At 46.7% G+C, this 15,029-nt stretch overlaps 1 protein-coding gene across 1 annotated transcript; it reads left to right on the top strand.

The window, feature by feature from the left end:
- The first annotated feature begins 2,111 nt into the window (after positions 1-2,111).
- LOC123449233 (cytochrome P450 90B2) lies at positions 2,112-8,967 on the top strand. The gene is made up of 8 exons (XM_045126374.1): positions 2,112-2,976; positions 3,108-3,441; positions 3,673-3,825; positions 5,869-6,120; positions 6,263-6,355; positions 7,136-7,214; positions 7,331-7,437; positions 8,348-8,967. The coding sequence occupies exons 1-8, from the start codon at positions 2,720-2,722 to the stop codon at positions 8,588-8,590; spliced, it is 1,518 nt and encodes a 505-aa protein (XP_044982309.1). The 5' UTR covers positions 2,112-2,719; the 3' UTR covers positions 8,591-8,967.
- Positions 8,968-15,029: the final 6,062 nt, after the last annotated feature.

Genomic DNA, 15,029 nt, shown 5'->3' on the forward strand with positions numbered 1-15,029 from the left:
CACCAGAATTTTTTGACCTTCTTCAAATTACATCCTAATTTTTATACATACTCACTTTTCTTACTTTTTTGACCTTCTTCAAATCACATCCTAATTTTTTTACCTTCTTCAAATCATATGGTGTGTGAATTCGAAGCCATCAACTCGGACTAAAGGTATTTTTCCTATTTTTAATTTTAAAACTTTTTAGGATATTTCAATTTTATTTTTCATTTAAACATATTCAAAAATAGCATTTTTAGACATTTTTAGGATATTTGAATTTTATTTGTATATAATTTATATATTTTAAATTTAATATTATTTTGATCATAACTATAGTTTTATAAAAGCTTTTGAGCTAAATGACCCTGAAATTGAAAAGCACTACAAATGAACTCTGAAAAGGTTGAAATTTGGCATGGTGTCATCATTTCACCCACATAGCATGTGTTAAAATGTTGAGAGGGTTACAGCAAAAACTCGATGCACTTCATGTACAAATTGGATAATCTCTTTTGAAATATCAAGGTTTCGGATGAATACTCATGTGTTACAAAGGAATTTCATTTTTTAAGCTCATTTTAACTTTGGACTTTTTGTACATTCAATATGCAAAGCCACATCATCAATTTTCAACCCTCTTTGACTTCATTTGCTATTTTTCATGCATTTAATGACTTTTTTGAGCTAAATGACCCTCAAATTGAAAAGCACTATAAATGACCTCTAAAAAGGTTGAAATTTGGCATGTTATCATCATTTCACCCACATAGCATGTGCTAAAAAAGTTGAGAGGGTTACGGCAAAAAGTGAATGCACTTTGTGTACAAACTTGTCAATCTTTTTCGAAGTATCACGGTTTCGGACGAATACTCATTAGTTACAAAGGCATTTCATTTATAAGCTTATTTCAACTCCAGACTTTTTCAGCGTACAATATGCACCATTCGAAGCCACGTCATCAATTTTCAACCATTTCTCACTTCATTTGCTATTTTTCATGCATTTAATGATTTTTTTTAGCTAAATGATCCTCAAATAGAAAATCACTACAAATGACCTCTTAAAAGGTTGAAATTTGGCATGGTATCATCATTTCACCCATAATTGCATATTATTCAAATAAACTCTCACATAATTACTCCCACACTAAAAACCACAACTCACTATACCTATAGATCATGAAACAAGCTAAACTAGCAATGAGAGGTGAAAGCATGAAGTTGCTAACCTTTTACAACCCTTGGATAGATGGGGTGCCTCAAATCTTGACAAATGTTGACAAAAATGGAGGATGAGAGCTCGAGCTATGGGGAAAACAGAGAGGATGAGCTTGGGCTGGACGAAGGGGTTTATATAGGGACATCTTTAGTCTCGGTTGTGGATACAAACCGGGACTAAAGGTACACCTCTAGTACCGGTTGGTAATACCAACCGGGACGAAATGGGTTCGCTGACCCCCAGCCTACCACCAGCATGCCATCACCCCTTTAGTCTCGGTTTGTAATACAACCGGGACTAAAGGTCACAATTGAACGGGGACTAATCCTAGCCGTGCCTCGAGACGCTCCCTAGCCGTTGGAACCGGGACAAATGATCACATTAGTCCCGGTCAGAAACACAACCAGGACTAATGCTCAGGACGAAAGGCATGTTTTCTACTAGTGTTTGTGCAACTATAACTATTGTTATGTCCATAGATAATAAAAATAAATGCATTACCTTTACCCCTAGGGCAATTAAGTTAATAATAATCATATGACTCCAACCATCATGACGTGCTCACAACATGGATGCCATGAAATAGAACTACAATCACTTTGCATCATGGATGCCATGAAATAGAACTACAATCACTTTGCATCTCATACAACATATTGCTTTGATAAGAGCTATACTACATAATATGCGCACCCTGCAAAAACAAATTAGATGTCACAAATTACCGTGGCTGGTAGCATTTAATAAACAAATTTAATTACCTATGCAACCCTTGAGCATGATTACCCCATGTTGTTAGTAAAACATGTGGGTGTGTGAAACATGAGACTTAATTAAAACTCTTTGCCCATATACTAAACTCGGTTAAACATGTGACCCCGTGTGGACCACATCTACGATCTATTTTCCTTGTAATTTTTCTTCTTTTTCAACTGAAGTGAAACCCGAAGCATCTGCAGCGTGGCTTGGCCACACGAGTGCCACCACGTAACCGTTCAAAAACCCGGAAGGAATGGTCGCATTGCGCGAATTCCATGGTTGATTCGGCGTACGAGGGCCTGTGAGTTCGGACGGAGAGAGTAATGATTATTTGTATTTCCAAATCCGAGAGAAATGGAGTAGAGTATTATATATAGAGAGGAAAAAGGAAAGATGTGGCAGTGTCCCCACGCCCTGCGCCGCACCAAAAATTAAAATCTGGCTAAAAGAATGCCCACAACCACCTCCTCCTCCCTGTCACACACCTCAAAAACTTATATAAGAGCACCACAACAGAGAGAGGAGGGAAGGGCGAAGTGGGCGCCTTCCCAGCAAGATTTTCTTTGCACAAAGCTCGCAGAGAGAGAAATCTTTCTTTAGAGCTTAAAGCCACTCTTTAATCCGGCCTCCGTTTTATTTTCTCTCTCCCTCTCTCGCTCTCTCTCCAGGGCCATCATCGCTCACACATACACACGCCAACGCAGCGAGAGCGAGTGATCGAGAAGGGAACTGCGGGTTCTCAATCGATCAGTAGCTCATGGCCGCCATGATGGCCTCCATAACCAGCGAGCTCCTTTTCTTCCTCCCCTTCATCCTCCTGGCCCTGCTCACCTTCTACACCAGCAGCGTGGCCAAATGCCATGGCCTCCACCGGTGGAGCGGCCGGACGAAGAAGAAGCGGCCGAATCTGCCGCCCGGCGCCGCCGGCTGGCCTTTCGTCGGCGAGACCTTCGGGTACCTCCGCGCCCACCCGGCCACCTCCATCGGCCAGTTCATGAACCAGCACATCGCACGGTTGGTGTACACATATGCATACATACATACATACATACATACAGGCATGCGACCGCGAACAGGCGGACGATGGATGGAGCATTCGGGCTGACGTCGTATGATGGTATGGTATGGTATGGGTATGGATGCAGGTACGGGAAGATATACCGGTCGAGCCTGTTCGGGGAGCGGACGGTGGTGTCGGCGGACGCGGGGCTGAACCGGTACATCCTGCAGAACGAGGGGCGGCTGTTCGAGTGCAGCTACCCGCGGAGCATCGGCGGCATCCTGGGCAAATGGTCCATGCTGGTGCTCGTGGGCGACCCCCACCGCGAGATGCGCTCCATCTCCCTCAACTTCCTCAGCTCCCTCCGCCTCCGCGCCGTGCTCCTCCCGGAGGTGGAGCGCCACACCCTCCTCGTCCTCCGCGACTGGCTGCCTTCCTCCTCCTCCGCCGTCTTCTCCGCCCAGCACGAAGCCAAGAAGGTATCTCTCCGCTCTGCCACCAACGACTGTCCGATTAACACCGCGCCATGCACAGCATATACTAGCTAGCTACTTGCCGTGCACCCGGCCGCATCACAGGCACAGCTGAGGAGGCGGTGGTGGTGGCGGCGTGGTCCATGCGATGCAAGCAAGCAAGCAAGATCGTACGCCCGCCCGGCCACAGTGGGGTGGTAGCTAAGCTAACTAACGACGGATGGATGGTGCGTGCAGTTCACGTTTAACCTGATGGCGAAGAACATCATGAGCATGGACCCCGGCGAGGAGGAGACGGAGCGGCTGAGGCTCGAGTACATCACCTTCATGAAGGGGGTGGTGTCCGCGCCCCTCAACTTCCCCGGGACGGCCTACTGGAAGGCCCTCAAGGTCAGTACTCCTACTCCTACACAACAACAACAACACTCACCAGTCAACACGCCGCTAGTACTACTAGAGTACCGGCTACCTGTCCCTCTCTCTGTGCGCACGCTTGGGTGTCTCGTCTAGTAACAGTACCGAAAAATAAGTTGGAGATTATGAAATCTCTCTTGTCTTGTAGCCTTTGGTTTCTAGTTTCTTGTCCTCTCACAGGAAGCATATGTTTTAACATTGTTACTGAAATTCATAGTCATGTAGTAGTAGTATACATGGCCCATGCATCGATGCTGCATATGCAGAGAGCCATCAGAAGAAGGGACGCATTATTAATATTACTACTCTACAACATGGCAGCATGTACTACTAGCAGCTAGTAGGGGTGTGGGTTCCGAATAGTGGATGGTCCAAAGGATTGGTGCACACGTACGGCTACATCAGGTCCAATCAGAGGCCACTGGATCGATTCCATCCATGCTTATTTTCTTTCTGCTAAACCCACTTCGATGGCCACCCTTCTATCTATATATAGAATGAATTTGCACCGGTGTTTGCACAAAATAAGTTTCTCATCACTACATATGTGGGTACCTAAAAGAAAGATACTCTTTTCTTTTCTTTTCTTTTATAGGTATGTAAAAGTAGCTCTTGGGAGAACAGTGAAATACTAGGTTTCCTTTTGCAAATGTTGGTTGAAAGGTGTTTGTCATATCTAGGTCAAGCCAGTTGGTGCATGGTTCTGATTATTTCTTGTCAGCTAGGGGCTAGGGTTAAATCAGCCGGTCAATCTATTTAATTATGCATGGCAAGAAAATCATACTACCTCCGTTCTTAAATATAAGTCTTTTTAGAGGTTCTACTAGAAAACTACATACGAATGTATATAGACATATATAAAGTGTAGATTAACTCATTTTGCTTCGTATGTAGTCACTTAATGAAATCTCTTAAAAGACTTATATTTAGGAACGAAAGGAATATATGGTTGATACATACTGCATAGCACTAGGACCGGTGAACATATAGCTATAAAAACATTCATGCACATGGACGTGGCGCCCGTGTTACCCTTGATTAGATCGATCAACTCTTGTTTCTTTTTCCCTGCATCCTACTTTGTCCGCCCTTGGAGGTACTGATCATCACTGATCATGGGCGCATAAAATGTTGCCCGCTTTTTACTGCTTGTGAGGTCACACTCGAATGATATTTATTGATTGCTCCCAGATGCAGCATGCATGCACACTCTTTCTCTCCCCTACACACGGCCCGTGCTCAACAGCATACAATTGCAACTTGGAGTTTTGACCTCTTAGAAAAAGTTCAATCATAATTTGGCATGATTATATGTTGGGGGAATCCATCATTTATCATGATTCAACCGCTGACCAACTCTTACCACACTGGAACCATATTTATGTCGCCAGGCACGCCATTAGCAACCCTCTTAATTTTGTTTTAATTGGTCACGTTAGTACCTCATGTTAGCTGAGATCGATCCTATATATACCTAGATTGATGTACAGGGAAATTTTGTCAAGAAAATAGTTGGTGTCATCAATGTTGGCGTATATATATGTGTGTGTTTGATTTATGAAATGTCTAAAGCGACTTTGCATTGCATAATCCTGCTAGGAAGTACTTCTCGTGGCCTATTCACCAACCTACAAACGTTCCTAAACATAGAGTGATAGAAAAACACAAATTGAAAAAATAAAATTAAAAAACAGTAAAACCTTCTTTGTTTAATTAATAACTTTTGTTGTCAGAGCGCTAAAAAGGGAGAAGGCGAATAATTTCTATGCTGGAGAAGTATCCTGTTTTATTTGACGGCAGCTATGTTGAGAAGATATAAATTTCTTCAAAACAGAAAGCTATGACAAGGCACGATCTTAGACTAGTAGGCCGTTAGGCGACATCTTAATGATAGTGACATGTCCAATGTTCTCCTAGCAAGTCCCAACAAAATTAGTGCATATTACTTTGCTCTGTAATTTATTTTGTTCCATCGTGAAATAACATCGTATATGATTATTTTGCATGTTTTGCGTGCAGTCTCGAGCCACCATACTTGGGGTAATAGAGAGGAAAATGGAGGATAGGCTCGAGAAAATGAACAAGGAGGCCTCGAGCATGGAAGAAGATGATCTTCTCGGGTGGGCGATGAAGCAATCCAATCTTTCAAAAGAACAAATATTGGACCTCTTGCTGAGCTTGCTCTTTGCGGGGCATGAGACATCGTCAATGGCACTGGCCCTCGCCATCTTCTTCCTCGAAGGTTGCCCTAAAGCCGTCGAAGAACTGCGGGTACGTACAAATTCAGTTAACTATTACCAACTCAAATTTATCTGTGCTAAACTGGACGCAGCCATCATCCAGTACATACATGGATGGTGAAATGCACCAGGAATATCATGGAAATATTGACGGTGAATCCATGACCGCGCAGGAAGAGCATCTTGAGATTGCTAGGAGACAGAAGCTGAGAGGGGAGTGCAAACTGAGCTGGGAAGACTACAAAGAGATGGTTTTCACACAATGCGTAAGGCCCTTTTGATTTTGTCCGTTTCCCGCCTCGTAATATCAGTGCAAGCCAAGATATATGTGTGTGACCTGGCCTTTTGTTGGCTACTTCCAGCTCCTAGCAGCACAAGGCTCGTCTAGGTGCGTAGAGCAATAGGAACTTCCCAAAATGCCATGCAAGAACGAGAGAGGCTCCGTCGCTGCAACTTGGCCAGCCACTCGTTTGGATCGTGTGGTGTCCGCTTGCTCCTCTGTCTAGCTAGCAGCCGATGGCTTTTGTTGTGGAGCTTTGTAGATAGAGTGCGTGGCCAACGGATGGATCGTTTTGCACTTTTGCTAGGATCCAAAATTGTCTGAGAAGTACGTGTTGTTTGGTACATATGCCAGTGTCCGTCAAGAAGGTATCTTTGTCGCCTGCCTTGGTATCCAGGCGGCCCAAGCAGAAGGCGTCATGCATATACATGATTTAGTCTAGTAAAAAAACCAATGATTTTGGGCTAAAGTAACTGAGGTCAGGACAATGGCTTGTTTCCCATGGGGAAATATCACTGTCCATACACAGTTTGATGCCAAGGCAGATTACTCGATCCCCTGAAAAGTTGGGGAGCACATGCCCTCCTTGGTACAGTAGTAGTATAGTATCGTGGGGGTGTTGTGCTACTGTGTGGAACTATACGTTGTGTCGTTGTACTACACCAGAATAGCATCTTCCGTTCCTACATTCCAACTGCCGAGCTCTCTCGTTTGGGAGTTCAAAAGTGACAGATGTTTGACTCCGTGTTTGCTTCTTTTCTTGCAGGTTATAAACGAGACCCTGCGGCTAGGCAACGTGGTCAGGTTCCTGCACCGGAAGGTCATTCGAGATGTGCACTACAATGGTTGGTGGCTTGATTAACCCACTCTTCTTGCATACATTTCTTTGACAGTACTTACTACTGAACTTCTTCTTCTTCTAGAGTTGCTGAACATTTGAATGTGCGTGGACTGACAACAGGGTATGACATTCCGAGCGGGTGGAAAATCCTGCCGGTGTTAGCGGCGGTGCACCTCGACTCCTCGCTGTACGAAGACCCCAACAGCTTCAACCCTTGGAGATGGAAGGTCAGTGCCTAAACAACGCGTGCACTTTTATCAGCCTTAACAAAAACGACCAGAACTAGGAACGATGCTGCAATCAGCTTAGATATCCCGCGAAAATCAATCTATATATGTTGGAAAGAAGAAAGAAAAGGAAAATATATGTCTGGCATGTCCTTGTTGTCCAGTCAGTCATGGGCCTTCGTGACTCGTGTACAGTGAAACTTCCGGGGCCGAAAATGTGCACAAGCTGATAGATGTGTCGCTAACTGGAGTTGGGGTACAGTAGTGTATAGACTGGGTGGAGCAGATTGAGGAAATGCACGACTTTTCAGCTCCACTGACTCGTCGACGATAACAACACGCACGGACGGACGGGCCTGGCCTGACATGAAAGGGAATGTTGAGCTCGCATGCGCACGTGTGCTCTTGATGTGGTCCGACCGATCAAAATTTAAAGAGACGCGTTTGCTCCCTCTCGCTCTGTCTTTCTCTCGCTCGGTCAAAGGAGCCCCCATTGTCCGTGCTCGCGCGCGCGTCATGGGGGTTCACCGGGTCGCCACCATCTAGTGTAGCGTAGCTTGGCTTGGACTCACGCTAGCGGCTAGCTTAATACGGTACGGTTCCTGTGGGTGAACCGTGTTGCTGCTTGCTAGTCTGAGCGCATGGTCCAAGCGCAAGAGAATCCAATCAGTGAGCGATTGGAACGAGTCTCCATCTCCGGGCACACCCCATTCTTATCCGTCGCGTACAAAAACGACGCCATTAATCACGGCCAGTTAGTTAATGCCCGTGGGGAATATGTGGTCGTGGCAATGGCACCACCACCACCACCACCACTTCGCCATGACGAAGACAAAACCTGATGTAGTGAGTGATGTGTGCATTCAGGTTGGTGCAGGCTGCAGAAGTGCTAACGTTGTGGTTGTTGCAGGGCAACGCGTCGGGCGTGGCGCAGAACAGCAACTTCATGCCCTACGGCGGCGGCACGAGGCTGTGCGCCGGGTCGGAGCTCGCCAAGCTGGAGATGGCCATCTTCCTGCACCACCTGGTGCTCAACTTCCGGTGGGAGCTCGCCGAGCCGGACCAGGCGTTCGTGTACCCGTTCGTCGACTTCCCCAAGGGCCTGCCCATCAGGGTCCATAGGATTGCACAGGAAAAAGGAGGAGATGAGTGAAGCGTTTTGACCGTGGACATATGTGATCGGTGGTTCAGTCTAGCGTCTAGGGAAGAAGAGTACAGAGGAAATGTACACATGCATGGTCGTCGTTGTTTTTCTTTCCCTCTCGGGCTTGTGTTGTGGAGTACTGTAGATGGGAGAAACAAAGTTGCTAGGGTATACCATAAGAGGAAATGCTGGTAGGCTCAGCAGTAGAGTTGTAATAAGGCCCGCCCACAGCCCACTAGTAAGTGATTCCAAAGAGTAGGCCTAGAGGTCTTGCTATCTTGCCTCGTTCTCTCTAGGAGAACAACTAGTTGGCGAACCCTCCTTCGAAAGCCTCTTAACGATCACTCATACAACGCGTTTTTGACTTTATAGAATAATTTTTTTTCTGGTTTTTTTTGGTAAACTGGTTTTTCATCGGTATTTTTTAACTTTTGGACAAAAATAAATAAATAAATGCACAAAAAACGTGTTTCTTTGCGAGTGGCACAATTTTGCTTCCGTAAGAGGAAGATTTTGCTTTCATGAGAGGCATAGTTGTGCCTCTCAAAAAGGAAAAAAATGTGTTTTCTGTTTTTTTCGTGAGAGGTATGGTTTTTAGTTTTGTAAGAGACACGACCCTGCATCTTGAAAAGAAAAAAAAGTATTTTTTGTTTTTATTACATGAGAGGCACGGTTTTGCTTTCGCGAGAGGCACGGTTTTGTCTTCGTGAGAGGCACGGTCGTGCTTCTCAGAAATGAAAAAAACATGTTTTTTTTTCCGTGAGAGGCATAGTTTTTTCGTTCGAATTTTGTCTCTTTTTTTCGTGAAAAAGAATTCGCCAAACCTATCAACATGGGATCTAGTTTTGAAAATCTTCATATCGAGAAACACAATGGTGAAAACGGTTTGGGATTTGGAGACATGGCTTAAGAGATAAAACATTTTGAAAATACGGATATACAAAAAAAACTCACCGAGACAAGTGACATACATACAGTATGCCACTTGTTACAACCTGGAAAGGTGGAATGATCTTTGAAAGAAGTACTCCTCAATTAGTGAATTAGTCCCTCCAGCCAATTCATATTTTTGTGTAAAAAAATCAACTAATATTTGGCGCTTCAGGCGCCAGTTATAGGAATTTTAGGTCCTCCTATCTGTCGCTCGTTGCCGCAGACTGGCGGAGTTCCGCACAGGCGGTAGCACAAGTGGGCCAGCCAATTAGGTGTGCTGTAGTGGGCGGTGTAAAATTCGCACAAAAATCCATGCAGTACCAGCGATTAAACTCGGTGCCCCTCCTATATAACGCGTATAGCTAACCATCACACATGATGCCTGTTATTTACTACTAATTAGCACCATGAATCTTTCAGAAATAATTACAACGACGTATCTGAATATTTTTTCACAAAACTTGAACACTTCTTTAAAATTCTGAACTTCTTTTAACAAACGCGAACAATTTTAGAAAATGTGAACAATCGAGTTTGTGAAAAAAATTGAAATCATAAACAAACTTTTGAAATTCCATTCGTTTCCCAATTTTCAAATACTTATTTAAAATGTGAACATATTTCGAAAATGTGAAAAAAAAACATGTAAATTTCTATTCTGGAATGTTTTTTAGAAAGTGAACAATTTTTTAAAAACAAGAACAAAATATAGAAATGCTGAACATTTTTCAAAAGTGAACAAATTTTAAAAAACGTGAATATTTGTTTATGAATTTATATAGGAGAAACATGCACAATGTTTTTAAAGCATGAACAAATTTCAACATTCCATTTTTTTGTAAAAGTGGAAATATTTTTTTTAAAACATCAACAAGCTATTGAAATGCTGTACAAAATGAAAATGTGAAAAAATAAAAACTTGAACAAATTTTGAAAATGTGAACAAAATTCCTAAATTCTATACAAAAACCTAAACAGTTATAAAAAAAACATGAATAAATTACAAATTTTTGAAAAGTAACAATTTTTGAGAAATGCAAACAAATTTTTATGAATTTCTATAGAAGGAACATGCACACTGTTCTTAAAGCATGAACAAAATTCATTATTCCATTTTTTTGTAAAGGATAATTTAAAAAAAATATCAACAAGGTATTGAAATTCTGAAACAAAAACATGAACCAAACTTGAAAAACCTGAACAATTTTTGAAAATGTGAACAAAATTCCTAGATTCTATACAAAAACGTGAACAAAATATGAAAAATTTGAACAATTTTTGAAAATGCAAACAAAACTCATAAATTATGCACAAAAACATGAACAAAATCTGAAGAACTTGAATTGTTTTGAAAATATGAACAAAATTCCTAAACTTTGTACAATAACGTGAAAAGTTTTTGAAAAACATGAACAAATTTAAAATTTCCGAACATTTTTAAAAATGTGAACCATTTTTGAAAAGCAAACAAATTTTAAAAAACATGAATAAATTGTCGAAGTTCTGAACCATTTTGAACAAATAAGAAAAGAAATTGTATCCAAATATTTTTCTTGAAAAAGTGAATAAAATTTGAAAATTTGAACAAAATATGAAAGTATGAACTTCTTTATGAATTCTTTGATATTACGAGAAAACAAAAATAAGAAACATAAGTAAATAAAAGAAACAGGAAAAAGAAAAATAAGAATGAAAAGTAAAAAATAGAAAAACCGAAAAAACCCACAAATTGAAACCAATATTGAAAACCAGTTCAGGAACATTCTAGAACCTTCCCAAAACTAAGAAAAATAGTTGGCAATGTTCCCAAAACAGGAAATATTAACGCTTGAATGGGCCGCCCGAGTTCGAAACTTCGAGAGCTTGATGCGGGACCTCCGATGTGACGGCCCATCTGATGTTAGCGAACCGAAAAATGGTAAAATCTGAGAGGGCCACCTCCTAGGATTCAAACCCCAAACCTCTATGTCATGCGTCACGATGTATGTGGGCAGACCACTCGACAATATGGGACTTGCCCGCATGACTAGGGAATAACTCTGGGGTAGGCTCATCAAGCCTATTCCTCTATACTTAGGTATAGATAGGAGCAAGAGTTTCCTCAATTGTCGGCTCCTCCTCGCCGGCTATGAAGTACTTGCCGGCTAGGAGCGTACCCGTCTACTCTCTGGCCGGCTGGCTAGCCGTCAGCCGGCTGAAGGGCACCTGTCGCATGAATCCCAAGGATGTGACGGGGGGCTGCGATTAAAGGTGAAGGTACCTTAGCACGGGTACGATGGAGAAGCGCACGCATGGTTACAGTGGCGGTGGCCGTACCGCTGACCGACGCCACCTCTGACCTGTCAATCATGCACAGTACCCCCGCGCCACAGCCCACTCCATTACCTAGCCCGGCGTGGCTACAATGGAGGCGGCTGTACCGTTGACCGACGCTGGATCCCGCAAGACGACGCCCGTCGTACCGCACGCGTCCTGCGTGGAGAGCACGCGCCAATCCCATAGGCTAGCCGGCGGGTCCCATAGCTAGATGGGACCTTGAAGCCGGGGGCCCCTCAAGCGACAAGACTAAACCTCGGTGGTCCCCCTAGCCGGCCTGAGAGGCTGCCAGCGGGGTCCACCCATACTGTACCTTGTATCCATTTTGTAGGCCGGTGGGTTCGACTATAAAACCCCCTGCCCCCCTCCAAGCAGAGGGTCGGCCATTCTCACACCCACACACACCACATAGGAGAGGTAGACTGCGAGACGACTCCTCCTTCTTCCTGCTCTGTCGAACAGCTCAAGGAGCATCGTGTAAACACTTTGATTCATCAACCACTCCGGTAGGACTAGGGGTATTATCTCCCACGGAGAGTCCCGAACATGGGTACATCGTGCATCTTGCATCGCTAGTTACCAATCCCGTTCCCGGAGCCCGCCGGTGTCCTTCCTGTCCCAACCACCCTCGCTAAGACTACCTATGTCATCTGTCATGAGAAAAGACGACAGTTGGCGCCCACAGTGGGGCCGCCCGCGGCACCGGTCGGAGTTAGGCTCTGGGTGGGACCCTTCGCCAACTCCATCGAATGCCTCGCGTCCGGACTGATCAGCACGCCCGTGGAGCTAGCCCGTGGGGAGGTTTCCGGGATGTCAATCGACGGCTTAGCCCGTCCTGCAGGCTGTGCCGTGGAGATCGCCACCAAGCCGCTCAGCGGTGACGTTGCTCCTACCGTCGCTCGCCTCTACGTTCTCTTCGACAAACCGCGCCTCGATGAGGAGCCTCGCCACCTTGGCGGGGACATCGACATCGACGCTCTCTGCGCACACTTCAACACACTCAGCCTCGACGATGCACCTGCGCCCGACGTGTACCCGTGCGACATACTCGATTGCAGCAAACCACCATTGTTTGCGGGGTGTCTTGCCCCGCAGAACGCTACCATTCCCTCCGATCTCATGGAGGTGATGGTTGCCGGCACTAGTACCAGCTCGTACGCAGCAAGGCCACAGTGGATGCGGTTGAGACACCTCCGGGCCCTGCCGACCCGCTTCATGCCACCCTTGCCGGGTTGACAACTCCCATCGCCATGACGACGAACACAACAACGGCAAGGGCTGAGCTGGAGGAACCTCTCAAACAGCTACGGGCGGAAGGCACCGCCCTAGCCACCACCAAGCACCGGAAGGAGGCCCCACAGCGTGAGTACAACTCTGCCTACGGCTTCACCTCAGTCGCCGAAGGACCCAGTCGGCGTGGAGACGTCCGCGATCGCGATCGGGTTGTTACCGAAATCCTAGGCAGCATGCTGCCCATCTACGACACTCCTGGGCCAACATGCGGGCCGCCCAGGCGGCCCTTGAAGAAATGAGTGCTTTGGAGGGTGAGGAACGTGCTCGCCAAGAAAAGCGCGTCAAGGACCTCCTCGACGCCGCCAACGAGCGGCAGGCTCGCCTTGATCCTACTCGTGCCTTCTCAGTGTCTCTGGGTCTCGACCCCGAGGGTCATTCCATCCCCAACGGCCGTCAGCAAGCTCAGCATCTTTCATCCCCTCACACCTCTGACCGGAGGGCTGAGGGAAGCCACGATCGGCGTTCCCAACGCCAGAGCGTGCCACGGGCAGTTTCTAGTCGGTGCCGCGAGGCGGTGAGAGATGAAGGAAACTTGGTCCATCAAGTTCCCCCGCCTAGGCGTCGAGAAAGGGCCATCACGCCCATGCCCCCGATCCGGCCCAAGCTCGCGGCTCGGATCGGCCTCCGCGTTCCGTGCAATGAGAATGATGCTCGCACTTGGCTCGACCTTCTGGCATAGTCGGCCCTCCTGGAGGAGGAGGGTCCCCTCGGTCCGGCGTGCTTCGGCCCCCGGATCTGAGGGGAGTCGTTCCCTTCAGGCTTCACCCTTCCCCGCAACACAGCAAAGTACAACGGCACTGCCAAGCCAGAGGACTGGCTGATTGACTACACCACTGCAGTCAGATCGCCCGGGGCAAGAAGCGTGTAGCCGTCCGCTACGTGCCACTCATGCTGACCGGCTCGGCAAGAACTTGGCTTAACAGCCAGCCAGCCAGCAGCGTCGACTCTTGGAATGACTTTGAAGAGGCATTCGTCCGCAACTTCATCGGCACCTCCAAGCACCCTATTCAGCCCCGCGAGCTGCCATGTGCGTTCAGAAGCCTGAAGAGCCCCTTCGCGACAACATCACGCGCTGGACGGAGTTGCGCAACTCCTGTGAAGGAGTGCATGAAGTACAAGCTATCGAGTACTTCATCGACAGCTGCCAAGACGACACCCTTCTCAAGCACAAGCTCATGTGCTCCGAGCCTACCTCTTTGGCAGTACTCATGGCCAAGGCAGACAAATATGCCACTGCTGACTCCGCCCTGAGGATCAAGGTCAGCGCGACGGATAAGCCCATCCAACCGCCGGCTACAACTAAGCGACATGCGACAACCGAGGCGGGAAAAACATCAAGCGCAAGGCGGATCAACTCGACCCGCGACCTGGAAGCAAGCAGGTGGCCAACGTGGAGGAAGAGCAACCGGCTGCTCAAGCCAGCGCTCAGCGACAGCGGACCGGCAAGAACGCCTAGCATCCCAAGCTCACCTTCGATAAGATGCTCGATGCGCCTTGCAAGATGCATACCGGGGCGAAGCCGGCCATCCACACACTCCGGCAGTGCAGCTTCTCACATCACCTGGCCCGAGGTGAGGGTCTGACAGTTCCCCCGGGGGTAGCGCCTCGAGGTCCGGCTCCCGGGCCAGGTCCGGCTCCAGCAAAGCCGCCTCCCAATGATGGTCGTCTCCACGACCAGTTCCCCGAGCAGGACGGGGCCTACGTCGTCTTCACTAGCGAAGGCGACGACAAGCATAGCTAGCGTCAACGCCGGCATGAAGTGAATGCCACGGTCCCCTCAGTTCCCCAGTACATGCATTAGTGTGAAAAGCCAATTACATGGAGCCGGGCGGACCATCCTGCGGTGATGCCGAACCCCGGCACATACGCGCTCGTCCTCGACCCCACCCTCGCCTCCAAGAGACTC

The sequence above is a fragment of the Hordeum vulgare genome, chromosome 4H (assembly GCF_904849725.1).
Source record: "Hordeum vulgare subsp. vulgare chromosome 4H, MorexV3_pseudomolecules_assembly, whole genome shotgun sequence".
Lineage (NCBI taxonomy): Eukaryota > Viridiplantae > Streptophyta > Magnoliopsida > Poales > Poaceae > Hordeum > Hordeum vulgare.